Source organism: Sesamum indicum, linkage group LG3 (assembly GCF_000512975.1).
Source record: "Sesamum indicum cultivar Zhongzhi No. 13 linkage group LG3, S_indicum_v1.0, whole genome shotgun sequence".
NCBI classification, from domain to species: domain Eukaryota; kingdom Viridiplantae; phylum Streptophyta; class Magnoliopsida; order Lamiales; family Pedaliaceae; genus Sesamum; species Sesamum indicum.
The window spans coordinates 13,996,992-14,010,866 of NC_026147.1; the positions used below are offsets into that span (position 1 = coordinate 13,996,992).

Below are 13,875 nucleotides of genomic sequence, written 5' to 3' on the forward strand. Positions count from 1 at the left end.
AACCTCGTCAGAGTATCTTCGGACCCGCCTGAAATCCGGTTAATGTAGGTACGTACGAGGTAGGCCCCTCTAATACATATTTTTTTTAATAATATATCAATTTCACTAATATATTAATATAATTAAAATTAATAAATAAATTGTGAACAAATAAATTACAAAAAGTTATATAAAATAAAACAATATCTACATATTGAATAGAATTCTAACTCTTTAGACTTATGAATCTCGATCTTATACTATTATACATTTATATACCCAAATTCTCGAAAAATTACATCAGTGACCAAAATTAATCATATCATATAGTTAATGCATGCATTTATCGATAACAATAAATCACAAAATTAATAGTCATAATTAATATACAATTAAAAATAATAATATCCAATGACATAGAACAAAATTACATTACTTATTAATTATGTGATTAATTCACGAATTATGATTTTCTATCGCAGACTGATTATTATATGCATTCTACTGTAAACATACTCATTATATTCTGTACAATATTTTTTTAAATATACACTTAATTGTAAATCTTTATATACATAAAAAGTATAATATAATATATATAAAGTAGAAGGCCATCTTGTAGTGAAAGATTTGAATCAAAACATTACAAGAAAATGAAAAAAATAAGTTTCCAACTAATTAATAAATAAAACTTTTATAATTAATCTATATTATTTAATATAATAAATATACTTATCAATAAATTTAACAACAAAACTTTACTTAATAACAAATTTAAGAACGAATTATTTAAAATGTATCTTAAATAATATAACTTAGCAACATAAACAAAATTCTTACTTATTAATTAAGTCAACTGATAAAATGTTTACGTATCTATTGCAGTGAAAGAAGCAACAAAACTCGAATCGAATGTCTTACAAATTTAAAAACAATTGCATTCTATTCTATTTTAGGTATAGAAATATATTCATAAATATTCAAGTGTAAAATTTTTATATAAATTGACGATGTAATCTTTATATATTAAGAGTATATTGTGTATGTAAAATAAAATAAAAAATACAGCATTTTTGCAGTTGAAAACACAAAATGGCATAAAATTAATAGAGAAACAGGAATCTGATGAGGACTAGTAAACTTCTTGTTGTCATCATTCATTACCTTCACAGCAGATGTCAAACACATAAACCCAACACAATTACAAACCCTAATCACCCAGAATTAACAACATACATACCAAGAACCAAGAAACCCCTACCCACCCTATGTATAAAAGATCAAACTACACATATATATATATAATTATTACAGTAATAATCAAACCACCATTGAAGAAGCCCTGCTTGTACTCTCACTAAACCCGCCACCAAGTTTCAGACCAAGCTCCAAACTAACACCACCTGACCGTTTGCTGTCCGCCACCACCACACCGCTCCGACTTGGGCCAAACAGATGTGCTGCACACGTTACAACAGAACACTTCTTCCCCACACTACTCTCCACCACTTTCCCTTTAACGTTGTTGCTGCCTCCTGATCTTGATCTCTTCCTTGTCTGATCACATGATGAGGATGACGAATTATTCAAAGAGGGCTCCGGCAGAACCGAAGGTATCTGAAAGTTGGTCCTCGCTTTCGACCCTCTCAGCCGCCTCGCCGCCGCGTCGTACGCGCGCGCCGCTTCCTCCGCCGTGTCGAATGTTCCCAGCCAGTGGCGGCACCGCCCTATGCGGTCGCGTATCTCCGCCGACCACCTTCCCCAGGGCCTCTTCCTCACACCCCGGTAGCTTTTTTTCACCCCGACGGCGCCGTTCCTGTGATTCCCATCAATTTCTTTCCTCGGATTCTCAGCCCGAAGGTTCTCGTCCACTAATTTCCTGCTGCCTCCGAAGAGAACGTGCTCGCCCACGACAGCTGCAATTCCTTCAAGAGTCACCGGAGGCTTTGATGAAAAAGCATCATCTGAAATGCGATTCTGGGGCTGTGGGAGATGGTCTTGTTCGGGAGCTCGAACCGGAGAGAAGGAATGGAGGAAGGATATTGCAGGAGGAGAAGTAGGGTGATCAAGAGGAGGCCATTGATGCAGCATCTGCATCTGCTGATGAGGATGAGGGTGTTGCAAGAATTGTAGTATAGGAAAGCAAGGGAGGTCTGCAGGCAACAACGTTGGGAGGGAGGTGGTTTGATTCATGGTTTAGTACGCAGTAGTTGTGCAATTAAGGATTTCTGAGGAGAAGAGAAAAGACAAAGTTTTCTCTATATATATATATGCATATTGTAATTCAATTGATGGGTAGTACTAATGAAGAACTCGAAGTTGACGTCCACAACGCAATTTATAGTCAGTGGGAAATCATTGTTTAATGAAGATAATTAAGTAATGGTGGAGGGTTTTTTGAATTTTTCTTTAACTGTAATAATAATAATAAAATAGATATTGTGGACAAGACCACAATCCCTGGATTTGCATTTATTTACTATTATTACAGACAGTACATACTCTCTGTCCATTGCTTGACAGACGGGATATACTCGTGACACCACCATTCCCATCACATTTAGGATTCATGACTCACCTATTTACGATATCTAGCGGATAAATTACAACCAACTTTTTAAAATTTATTATAATTATGAATTTTTTTTATTATTTAAAATATTGTAAATATTTCATGATACTTGATGAATTATTTATGTTTTAAATGAAAGTATAAAATTGTTAATTTTTTTATTGTATTTTTTATTTTTGAAAAATTAGAAATTTATAAAAAAGTTGAATTGGGTGGACGAATTTTTTTTAAAAATTATAAAAATTATTTACATATTCCATAAAAAAATAAAAACAATTTAAAATATTAATAAAACTACAATTCTTAATCCCAAATGGAATTTTGGTCAATTCAATATAAAAATGGATAAAAATCAACAAATTGGGTAAATTGTTAGACAACAGTTAAAATCAAGGAGTATTGATAATTTTTCAAATAACAAAAAATATTCATAATTATGTCAAAACCTAAAAAGAATCGTTGTAATTTATCCTATATATATATATATAATTGAATTTATATTATGTGTTCTTATGTATAAGTAGATGTGCATGATTATTACTAGAGTTGGGATTTGGTTATTAATTAATAAGAATTTTTGATTCATCATCAGCCCACTTATTTAAATGGATTAACTATCTCTAGAAAAAAAAGTATATAATCTGGTTATAATTAGTAGTTGTAATTAAAAATTATAATAAATAATTATTTTAATTATAATTAAATAAAATCAATACAAAAAATTATTTTTTCATTATAAAAAAATTATTTACCACACCTAAAAAAAATCATATATTTTAAGTCACTTTTGCTAAAACTACATACAACGACAATGGCCGAAGTCAATAATAAGCCATGATTACATGTTATGTTTCTTGTCCTTCATGTTTCTTGTACTACATTCTTGTGATGTTAGTTAATAGTATTGTATGTATTCGATTTATGTGAAATTGAAATAAGAACGGAAAACAAGATTTTTGTTTATTTTGCAGGCTTATTACATTTACTGTTATGTATGTTGGGGGTGATAAAATTAGGATTTTAAATATAGAGATGACAAATAATATTATAGAATTATTAATTATTTTTTACAATTAGAAAATTCCAATATAGACTTTTTTATTTGAGACTTTTGTTGATTGAGTTTTTTTTTTTTTTTTTTAAGATTTCCTGAGCAATGATGTAGAAAAAAATGGGGGAGCTGTTCTATATGGGGCTTTTTTGAGTGGTCATTTTATTTTAATCTCTCATATGCTATAATTCGAGTATAAAATAAAATATTTAAGTTAAATAATTCGAATATTTAAATTAATGGGATTTATATGTTAATTTTGTGGTGTTTTGTGGTAAGAAGGGTGGCAAAAGTAGGCAAGTACGTGTCATATTGTCAACCCTAATTGGAAATTGATAAGGACATAATTTTAAAGCAGAGATCTTTGCATATCATCTAGAGAATCTGGTAGCTTTGCAGCCGTCGGATTACGTGACTTCGTGTAGTGCTCAAAACGTCACCGTTGCGTCTATTAGAAAAGATTGTTAGGGTACTGCATGGCTATGATTACTCGCTTTAACCAGAGAGAGATTTTGGGTGGTGTTTGGTGCAGGAATGTAACCGTGTGCTGCCACTGGAAACCCACAATGCAGAAGTAGGGTTTCTGATCATAACCTGACACAAGAGTTTGTGATAGGTTGATCAAGACCAGCAATTACGTGCATGGGGAAAATTCTAGGGCTCTGATCACCACATCAATCAAGGCTTTAATGGTGGCGTCGTAGATTAGTGTTTTAAATTGGGGGGTGGGGTTGGGTGGAGAGCGGGGAGGGGCAAAATCTGTTGTTAACAGTGTTGATAAAGACTCTGTAATCTTTTGGGGTGCAGTGAAAGGGACCTTTTGATGGTCATCTTTGCTTGTAGTTGTAGTTGTTGGAAACATATAATTCTTTCAGTTTAATTTACGAACAAAAATTATTGTTTGTATTGATACATATATCTTAATTTGTTGTGATTAAGAAAAACTTTATTAGGATTATTTGATCAAATTACGTATTATATTTGATTCGAGTGGAGGTCCTCACTAATTTGCTGATGACATGACGATGATTTGGAGTTAAGTTGGACTAGTAGGATTAGTCTACACACATAAAGGATTAGGTCAGTTGATGTGCTTCTCAATTAAAATTCTTTGAAACTTAAATCAGTTTAGAATTCGAGATAATAGAAGTCACACAACGCAATTTCTCTAAAAGATAATCTCATAGTAATGAAATGCATACCTATTATTTATGGGGATATATGTTTCATCAAAACTCGTATAGCCTATGTATTAGTAGAGTAGCCGTCGAATGAGTATTAAATCAATTGAAGTTGGTCGCTAGACCAGCGAGTCGAATGTGACCTGACTCACTAAAAAATATAGTGACCCTTAAAGTATAGATGATTTTTCTTGTTTCTTGAAGGGCATTTTAATCCTTTTGACTTGCCAATGCTCTTTTTTTTTTCTAAAGCCGCCTGTATCTAGACGGGTGTTTAATATGGACCCCTATCTATTAATTAATGCTTAAAATCTTCCCTATCAATATTTTTTGGGGCATTCTATCTGATCGAGTTAATTTTGGGTTGTTATATATATATGAACAAGATTTTTGAAATCTGAAAAATAATAATGTATAGCTAGTTAGAAAAATTAAAAAAAAAGAGAGAGTATATTTATTGATAATTAGCAATGAATTAATAAGAGATAAGAATTTTAAGTTCTTGTGATTTCAAATTTAATATTAAATATGAAATATTTCTTTGTTATAATCAAAAAGGAAGTTTATTATTGCAAAATTTCGTGGCGGATGGTTTTGAGAAAACAATTGAAAAATTCCCGTAAAAAATTTTACTAACAAATATTTTCTTTAGCAAAGTTTCTAGCAAAATCAACAATTAATAGAAAATACTTTTGTTAATAAAAATTAAATGTTAAAATCAGTAACGAGCTAAGTACAAAGTAAAATACTTTTTTTTGCTAAATTCATTGTTAACATAAATTATCAAACAAATAACATTATTTTGCAAGGGATTTGTTTAATTGGTGATCATCATACAAGAACAACTTGAAGATATATAGATAAAAAGAAGAAATAATGAAAACAAAAGTACCACAGCTACAAGATAGCTCTGTCCAAACACAAAATCCATTCATGCATGTATATGTGTATGTATGTATCTTATTTCTTTCTTTGCAAATGGCAAATGTTGGGTTGTTTCGGGCACATATTCCCAATGTAGGAACCAAAATTAGGGTGGTCCGAATTCTCAATATTTAAAGAAACATTCGCAAGGAACAAAATGGAATGTCGGTCTACAAAACCCTACTAACTCAATTTCTCCTCAAACACACCAAAAACCATATATAAATGCAAAATTTGAGGTTCCCAAGACAACACTCTTTGAACTGAGAGATCAAATGGTTGTTTTTGTTAGGAAGATCAGAGAATCCCAAAGAGGAAAATCAGACAGAGAAAGTGTGTTGTTATTACATTGAAATTAGGGTTTTGCAAATCTTAGGAGGTGTAAATGTTGCATATCTTAGGATCTTTCCTCTCTCTTCCATCTTTTTTCTTTCTTTTTTTTTGACAAGTTTTATAATGCTTAATTCTTGCATCATGGGAAATGTAAAAGTTGGCATGAAAATTTGAAAACCATGTTTGCAATTTTTGGCATTTTCTTGTTGTGGAGACATTGGTATTAGCTACATCTTTGCTTTTTTTAAATAAAGATGTGTGTGTGAGTTTTCTTGAGTATGTGGGGTTGGGGTGTGTGTGTGTGTGTGCAAGAAATAAGAATCGTCTTGATTTTTGAAGCGTGAAAAGCGGGGGTCAAAGACAAAAGGGGGGCATGTTGGATTATTAATCCACATAAATACAAATTTTATTACGTAATATATAGTGAAATAAATGTTTGTTGGTTGGGGTAAATGATTTCATGAAAATGTGTGATCAACCATAACTTTTTAATTACTTTTAATGAAGGAGTGTTACTCTTTGTTATGCTATGTTAGAGTGATAAGAGAATGGTGTGAACATCAATTGTGGATCAACATTACATTCATCAAATCTCAAAATGTAAATATGAATCTACCATCGGTTAATAATTTTTATTTTCTCATTTTAAAAATCTATGCATTGACTCAAAATTACTAATATATTAATCAGCTTTTGATATTTGTGGATAATTTTAAATCATATTGAATTTGGCCAAACCTAAATTGACTATACGAAAAATATCATAAACTTGCAGTATAATTAATATATAATTTAAAAAAAATAACCAATCACTAGCACATTTTAACTCACAAGATGTGTTGGACGGAAAAGTAGTACCTTTCGTGGTGAATGAGAGATAGTATTCGTGCATTGAACAAACAAATTCTAACCAAGCTCAAAGCACCATATGTCCAGACACTAGGAATGAGAAATAAAAACACTTGATCAGTTCCATGAAACACAATCTACTTAAACATAACATCAATACCTTAAAAGTCCACATTAATGAGGTCAAACGTTCAAGATTAATCCTCTAATAACATCATGGTATTTATTTGCTGCTTGCCTCATCAAGCACAGGCAAACAATCTATCATGATTTCAACAGCTAACTCGACTTCCTCCTTTGAAACGATCAAAGGTGGGACGATTCTAACAACGTTTCCTTTGGCCGCTGTCAAAATAAGAAGGCCAGATTTCCGGCAGGCATCCACCAAGGGGGAGGCAGATACGTCAACCTCTATGCCGATAATTAGCCCAAGACCTCGTATTTCTTTGACATGAGAGTTTCCTCCTAATTTTTCAATCAGCAACTCCTTGAAATACTGACCTTTCTAGGACACACTGGCCAAAAAGTTCGGGTTCGATATCTTATCGAGCACAGTGATTCCAGCATTACAAATAAAAGGCTACCTGCAAAAGTGCTGCCGTGTTCTCCAGGGTTTACAGCCTTCACAACCCTTTCAGTCACCAGTGCAGCACCGATCGGTAGACCTCCAGCAAGAGGCTTAGCAAGAGTCATTATATCCGGGGATACACCGTAAGCTTCATGGGCCCAGAGATAACCTGTTCGACCTAAGCCACATTGTACCTGCGGGACATTTATGCACCAATCAGCCTGTTAATAGTGCGGTTGAATATCTACTTTTGGCGTGCCACATTCTCATATACTGGATTGCGGAAGATTTCATATAACAGAACTAAATTACATGATGTTATGCAAATATACATTTTCGAGATGTCCGCTTTAGAACAGAATTGGTGGGATAGACATCATCTGAAATGCTACAAGCCATGTAAGAGAAATTAGCTTTTGTATCCCAGCATCTCTGATGTAGAATGCAGCAATTTTTAAACAAACTAAAGGCCAAGATTGCTATGTATGTCACATCTGATTTAGGGCAGGTGTAAATTTCACCGTATCCTACAAACTATGCTTATGAATCGTCGGTGGGCATGCCCATTATCGTATAATAAGGCAGGAGCATCTCATTTTCGGTTTGTGAATTTTCCCTAATAATAATCATGTGAACTTTGGACATCGTGAAAAAGATCAGACATCAGTGTACTTCAGTTCACTACAGATTATACTGGCAAAGAATGTATTCAGAAACCAAGCCCTAACATGTACTCCGTTCCCATAGAAGACAAGCACGGTCGTTAGAACACATATCACTGGTGAACCAAATGATTTCTATGTTGAGCTCTCTGTTCTAAATGCATAAGGCATCCTACATCAACAATCATGGAAAATGAAAGCAGTAACATCATATGATGAATCAAATTATTACCTCATCAAATACGAGAAGACACCCAGCATCATCGCATGTTGTTCGCAAGGATTGCAAAAATTCCTTTGTCGCACTGTACACGCTGCCTTCTCCTTGAATTGGTTCCTCAAATACAGCAGCAATCTTTCCACCGCTGCTTGAACGTTACCATATTCTAAGAGAGTTACTCCAGGCATAACGGGTTCAAATGGTGATCTATAGTGCTCTTTGCTCGTCAATGCAGGAGCACCCATTGTTCTACCATGAAAGCAATTCTTGAAGGCAATTAACTCCACAGGAAGGTTGGTATCGTCAGGACGCGAGAACCTCTGGAACTTTCTTGAAAACTTAATTGCAGCCTCATTAGCTTCAGTCCCGGAATTGCAAAAGAACACACGATCAGCAAAAGATACGGCAACTAGCCGTTTCGCAAGCTCTAGCTGAAGAAGCAAAAACACCCTAGTACCCAACAATGCAGTAAAAAACAAGTTAAACCATGCTCAAGTAACATCCAGCCATTTTGTCTTTCATGACGATTAATCAGCAGAGACGTAGAAATCAACCAAAAACAAGACATCCCAATCTTTTACCTATTAATTACAATCCCAACTCCAATTATTCCATTACATTCTCATGCGAATCGAATCCATCCAGTATATCCAAAGTCCTACTGTACCAATAACTTTTCACTTAGATTCCTTGAGTCAAGACAAGAACCTGGATCTTGTCCTAATTACTTCATAATGAGCTTCAAAGAGACTTCAGTCTTAAAAAAGCATGCTTGCACATCATATAGGACAAGTACACATAAGTTTCCACCCCAAACATACTTAACAGAGAAACAAACACCTAATCACTCTGCTTTCTGCAAGAAAGTATTCCTAGAATGTTTTGCACAAAATCCATGAATTTATTCTATATACGAAGTAATTTCCATCATTAGTTGCAGAGCAATTGCTCTTATTTTGCGTAATTAACAATCCATCAAGCATACTCTTTCATCCCGTCAAAAATCCCAGATGATTCTTGTCCCATTCATAAATTGTTAACTGCTACATTCCCATATTCGTTTCTTGAAAATTAAACAAAATGAAAAAGTACGCTTCGATCTAATCAAAACCCAAATTACATTTTTTGTCTTGTAACTATGGATTGTTAGTGCTTTTTGGTGCCGTAATTTACTCTAATAACAGAACATAAAGTACAATAGAACTAAAAATACTAGCAACCTATAGTTATTAAACAAAAAATGCAATGTTTCAAATAAATAGAAAGTACTAAAGCAAAAATATAAGACGAAGAGAAAAAAAATTTTACCTGTGGAACAGAGTAATAAATATTGCTGACATGCGTGAGCACGTCGGCGTGCTGCGTAACGGCGCGCACCCAATCGAGGTCCCCATGGCCGAGGGCACTCCAGATACTGCCGCCCTTCAACGTCGTACAATTTACACCCTTTGCCACTCCACAGCACCACCGGCGCCCTCGCGTACGTGCCCACTATAAATTTCTTCTCGTCGGCCATTATTTCCTCGTTCGTCTTCACGTGAACCGACGGCTTTCGCTGTGCGCGCATGTCCACGTTGGCGCATGCTGTTGGCGCAGCGTAGCATTTGGAGGGTTTCAGAGCGAGTGAGCGGTGAACAGCGGGCGAGAGAGAAGTGTTGAATGGAAAAAGCGCAGAGCAGCTCATTCTTGGTTGAACGAAAAGGAAACTCCGGAGGTGGGCAGCGGGAGTTGCCGGCGGCGGCTGAGTAGTGGCACCGTGGTCTTAAACCACGGTGCCATAATTTATAATTAAAAAAAAAAAAATTCCTATGCCACTTACTTTTCTAAAACTTTTCAAATCACCTTACATTTTTTATTTTCTTTTTTTTTTTTGTATTTTTTAAATAGTTACCCCTAATCTCAGGCTCTGGATTTTGTAGAAATCAGGGTTGGAAATTGGAATTTATCTGGAAAATATCGATGAAATAGGCATCGACGACACTTTTTTATGGGCGATTCGCAGTTTGTGTTCCCGATCATTTTACATTTGGCTGATTACACCTCTGCAAGACTGAAACTCTCCACCTTTCCAGCAAAACGTTGTCCAGTGATGTCATTTTATTTATTTAATAAATTTATATTTTATCCGACCAAATAAATATACAATAAATGTAATATATTTATTAGCACATATTACGTACTCTATATGTGTGTACATTTCTTAATTAAGTATTAATGAGTGTGATGGATTTTACGTATATATATAATTTGTAAAAACAAATTAAGATAAAAAATATTTATATAAATTATATTATTATTATTATTATTATTGGTAGAATAAAAAAGTACCTAAAAATTTATATTAAGATAATGAGTTAATATAAATGTTTTAATTTATAAAAAATATTGGCAAAAATAATAATAATATTGGAGAAATAAAAAAATACATGACAAAAAATAATTTTTGGATGTATGTGTAATTTTTTGTAACATAGGAATAATTTTTGTAAATGAGATAAATATTTTTTATGAATGTATGTGTAATTATTAAATTGACAAAAATAATTTATATAAATAAACAATAACTTAGGGAGTATAAATGTATTTATCCCTTGTTTTTTTCATTAAAGCCACATGTGCCTTAGGTGAAGGACTTGGCTGACTCGTACCCGTTCATTAATATGTCATACATAGTGTTATCAACCATATTCTCATAATTCCTGATTGTTGTTGGATTCAACAAAATGCAAACATACAGCCCTGGTGACTAATTTTCTTTATTACAAGCAAACAAACAATAATTCCACCAGGAATAAATTTGTACAAATCAACACCAACAGCAACTCTAACCTCTGTAATGTTGTAGATACAACTGTTCACTAAATACAACTAAACAGGAAAATATTTTCAGTGCTACTGAGAAATTCGGGTGAACAGCAATTTACCGTCCTGTGATATTGAAAATGAGCAAAATAACTCCTATAAAAAATAAATAGTAACTTACCCCCTATATTTAAAAAAAGGTAGAGAGGTAAATTGCTTCATTTTTTAAAACATAGGAGAGTAAATTGTTATATTTTGAAAAACATAAGGGGATAAATTACTATTTTATTGTTCATAAAGGGCTGTTTGCCTATTTCCCACAACACAGGAAGGTAGATTGCAATTTACCCGAGAAATCCTCATAAAAAATACTATGTCAAAAGACATACCACAGCAACCATTGAGATATTTCACAACTGGAAACTAATACATCCATGAGAGGTCCTGCTTGAAAGTCACTGAATCAGCAGCTCCGTGGACACCCCTTTCGGATATCTGTGGACAATCATCCACTGCTAAAAGTTTTAATTTGTGGGATCCGACAAGCGGTTTCAGTCCATCATTAGTTACTCCCAAACACTTGCTAAGCTTTAAAACACACAATTTAGGAAATTGTGCTACAAGCTGTAGTCCTTCATCTGTAATCTCTTGGCATCTACTCAACTCTAGCATTTGAAGATACTCGGCTGAGCAAAGAGCTTCCATCCCAACATCATTAAATGAATAAACATGATCCAGAGCAAGTTCCCGTATTGGGCAGTTTTGTACTAAAGTAAGAATTCCATGCAAAGTGAATGAGGAAAAGGAAGGAAACTCGCCATCTGAGAAAGACAATCTCACGGATTCAAGATGTGAGCAATTTCGAGCCAATGCCTCTAAACATTCATCCGTCAGCCTTATTGGGTTATTCATCAAAAGAGGAAGAGAGAAATCTGACGGGACTCGGAGTGAAATGGACCGTAGGTTGCTTGAATTTTGAGCCAAACCTGTAATGTCGGAATCTTTTACCCCCACGCACATGTCTAAGTGAATTTTTTCCAAGTTGCTGCATTTCCCTAATACACAAGCGAGACCTCTGCCAGGGCTGATGATTCCATTGACCAACTTAAGTTCTATCATGCTATCACATGGAATCCACTGCGTTTGCCACTGATCTACTGCTAGCCGATCGTAAACCTTCATGTAGCGATAGTTAGCATCTACCTCAAATTGTAGTCGTTTTAGTTTTTGCCAACTAGGCCCAAGTTTGATGAGATCACCTTCTCCAATAGCCCTACAATTTTTGATGCAGAGATCTTCAAGTGTTTCAAGCTTGCCAAGATATTCCAGCCACTCCATGCTGGTAATATTTAGACAACGATTAAGGTGAAGCAAGTTAAGATTTTTACAACCCACTACCACTGATAATATCCCAAAACCACTAATTCTTGGAGTGAAGATCAACTTCAAGGCAGAAAGATGTGAACAGGAAGCCAAGTGACTTAAACCAGCATCAGTGATAAAAGTGCAATAACTTAAGGTGAGATCCGTCAGAAGGGGGCAACTAACTGAAAGATTATAAAGCCCTCTGTCATCCAACTGTTTCCCTAATTTGGACATCCAACCGGAGTAAGAGATTTCCACTTTCTCCAAGTTTTGGAATCTGTTGCAGAGAGAAACCAACGCTTCATTGGCGGGATTCAAGCCACAGCCCACTCGTATACATTTTCGCTGCTCGTTATCCAATTCATGGAGGCGCTTACAAGTCAAAGATACAGAGTTTTTATCTACTGTTCTCTTGATCCTCCCCAGTATGTCCCAAGCAACTTGCTCTGGCAAATTATCCATGGCAAGAACGGCAAGATACCATTGAGATTCAAAATAATTACCTGTAGATGCAAAAGATCATTTACCCTCTAAGTCAAATTTTATAAGTAGAGGGAAAAGACCAAGAAACAATTCCAGATGAAACAGCCGTTATTCATCAGCCAATCCTCTCTTTCACAAAATGACTCATCACTCATGCTCAGTTTAGCAACCGGAAAAAATTCTTAGGATATAAAGTACAACTTACTACATTAGTGATGTCTATATGTGTACGGATATCATCACAACGATACATTACTAGAATAATCACTATCAACATTTCATCAATTCCGATTTCATAGATACAACATTTATGCTGCCCCGAGAGACACTTCAAATATAAAACTAATAACAAATAAGATTCATAATTCTGATCCAATCTCTAATGCTCAGGGGAGGAAATCCAAATCACATGAAAATGCAAATCACAGATAACCAACGGGATAATAGCAAACAATTCTGCATAACTTGACGGATCATATGATTAAAAATCTCTATGGTTACGACGAAAACACCAACAAACTCAGAAGAAAAAGAAATTCCTTTTCCTCCAAGTCGGAGAAAACGAACAAAGAATCCAATTCGTCAAAACGATATTTAACAAAAAAGAGAAAAATCCAACACCGCAATTCACTAACACCAGCTTTTATCAAGACCAATCAAGAAAAACTACTGCTCTGGACAAGGATGGACCTCGGAAGCAGAATCCAGTTTTGTGAAGTTTCTTGAAAGCGATTAAATATAAATTTAGTGCGGAATAATGAACTCAATTCTGTGGATAACGAGAAAATTAGAAAAAGAAGTTGTTGGAATTTACCTGGAATGGATTAAGCGAGGAGAGAGAGAGAGAGAGAGAGAGAGAGAGAGAGAGAGAGAGAGAGGGGGGGGG

General features: G+C 34.5%; 3 protein-coding genes across 5 annotated transcripts; all 3 read right to left on the reverse strand.

The window, feature by feature from the left end:
• Nucleotides 1,082–2,303, reverse strand: LOC105158338 (ethylene-responsive transcription factor ERF084). The gene has a single exon (XM_011075062.2). The coding sequence runs from the start codon at nucleotides 2,170–2,172 to the stop codon at nucleotides 1,300–1,302; it is 873 nt and encodes a 290-aa protein (XP_011073364.1). The 5' UTR covers nucleotides 2,173–2,303; the 3' UTR covers nucleotides 1,082–1,299.
• On the reverse strand, nucleotides 6,932–10,106 carry LOC105158340 (acetylornithine aminotransferase, chloroplastic/mitochondrial). The gene is given in 5 exon segments (XM_020692545.1): nucleotides 6,932–7,468; nucleotides 7,471–7,651; nucleotides 8,352–8,482; nucleotides 8,485–8,789; nucleotides 9,648–10,106. Coding segments are annotated over 5 exon segments (1,059 nt in total). The 5' UTR covers nucleotides 9,734–10,106; the 3' UTR covers nucleotides 6,932–7,112.
• On the reverse strand, nucleotides 11,027–13,875 carry LOC105158341 (F-box/LRR-repeat protein 14). 3 transcript variants are annotated; one of them, XM_011075063.2, is made up of 2 exons: nucleotides 13,804–13,875; nucleotides 11,027–13,009 (listed from the first exon to the last, which is right to left on the reverse strand). In XM_011075063.2, exon 2 carries the CDS (start codon nucleotides 12,966–12,968, stop codon nucleotides 11,565–11,567), a length of 1,404 nt encoding a protein of 467 aa, XP_011073365.1. In that variant the 5' UTR covers nucleotides 12,969–13,009; nucleotides 13,804–13,875; the 3' UTR covers nucleotides 11,027–11,564. The 3 variants fall into 3 exon arrangements, with proteins under 3 accessions (XP_011073365.1, XP_011073367.1, XP_011073366.1); XM_011075065.2 differs by lacking the exon at nucleotides 13,804–13,875 and adding an exon at nucleotides 13,680–13,756; XM_011075064.2 differs by lacking the exon at nucleotides 13,804–13,875 and adding an exon at nucleotides 13,625–13,708.

What these genes read in the sequence shown, in the direction of transcription:
- LOC105158338 (XM_011075062.2), bottom strand. Translation starts at nt 2,172, where the DNA reads ATGAATCAAACCACCTCCCTCCCAACGTTGTTGCCTGCAGACCTCCCT.
- LOC105158341 (XM_011075063.2), bottom strand. Translation starts at nt 12,968, where the DNA reads ATGGATAATTTGCCAGAGCAAGTTGCTTGGGACATACTGGGGAGGATC.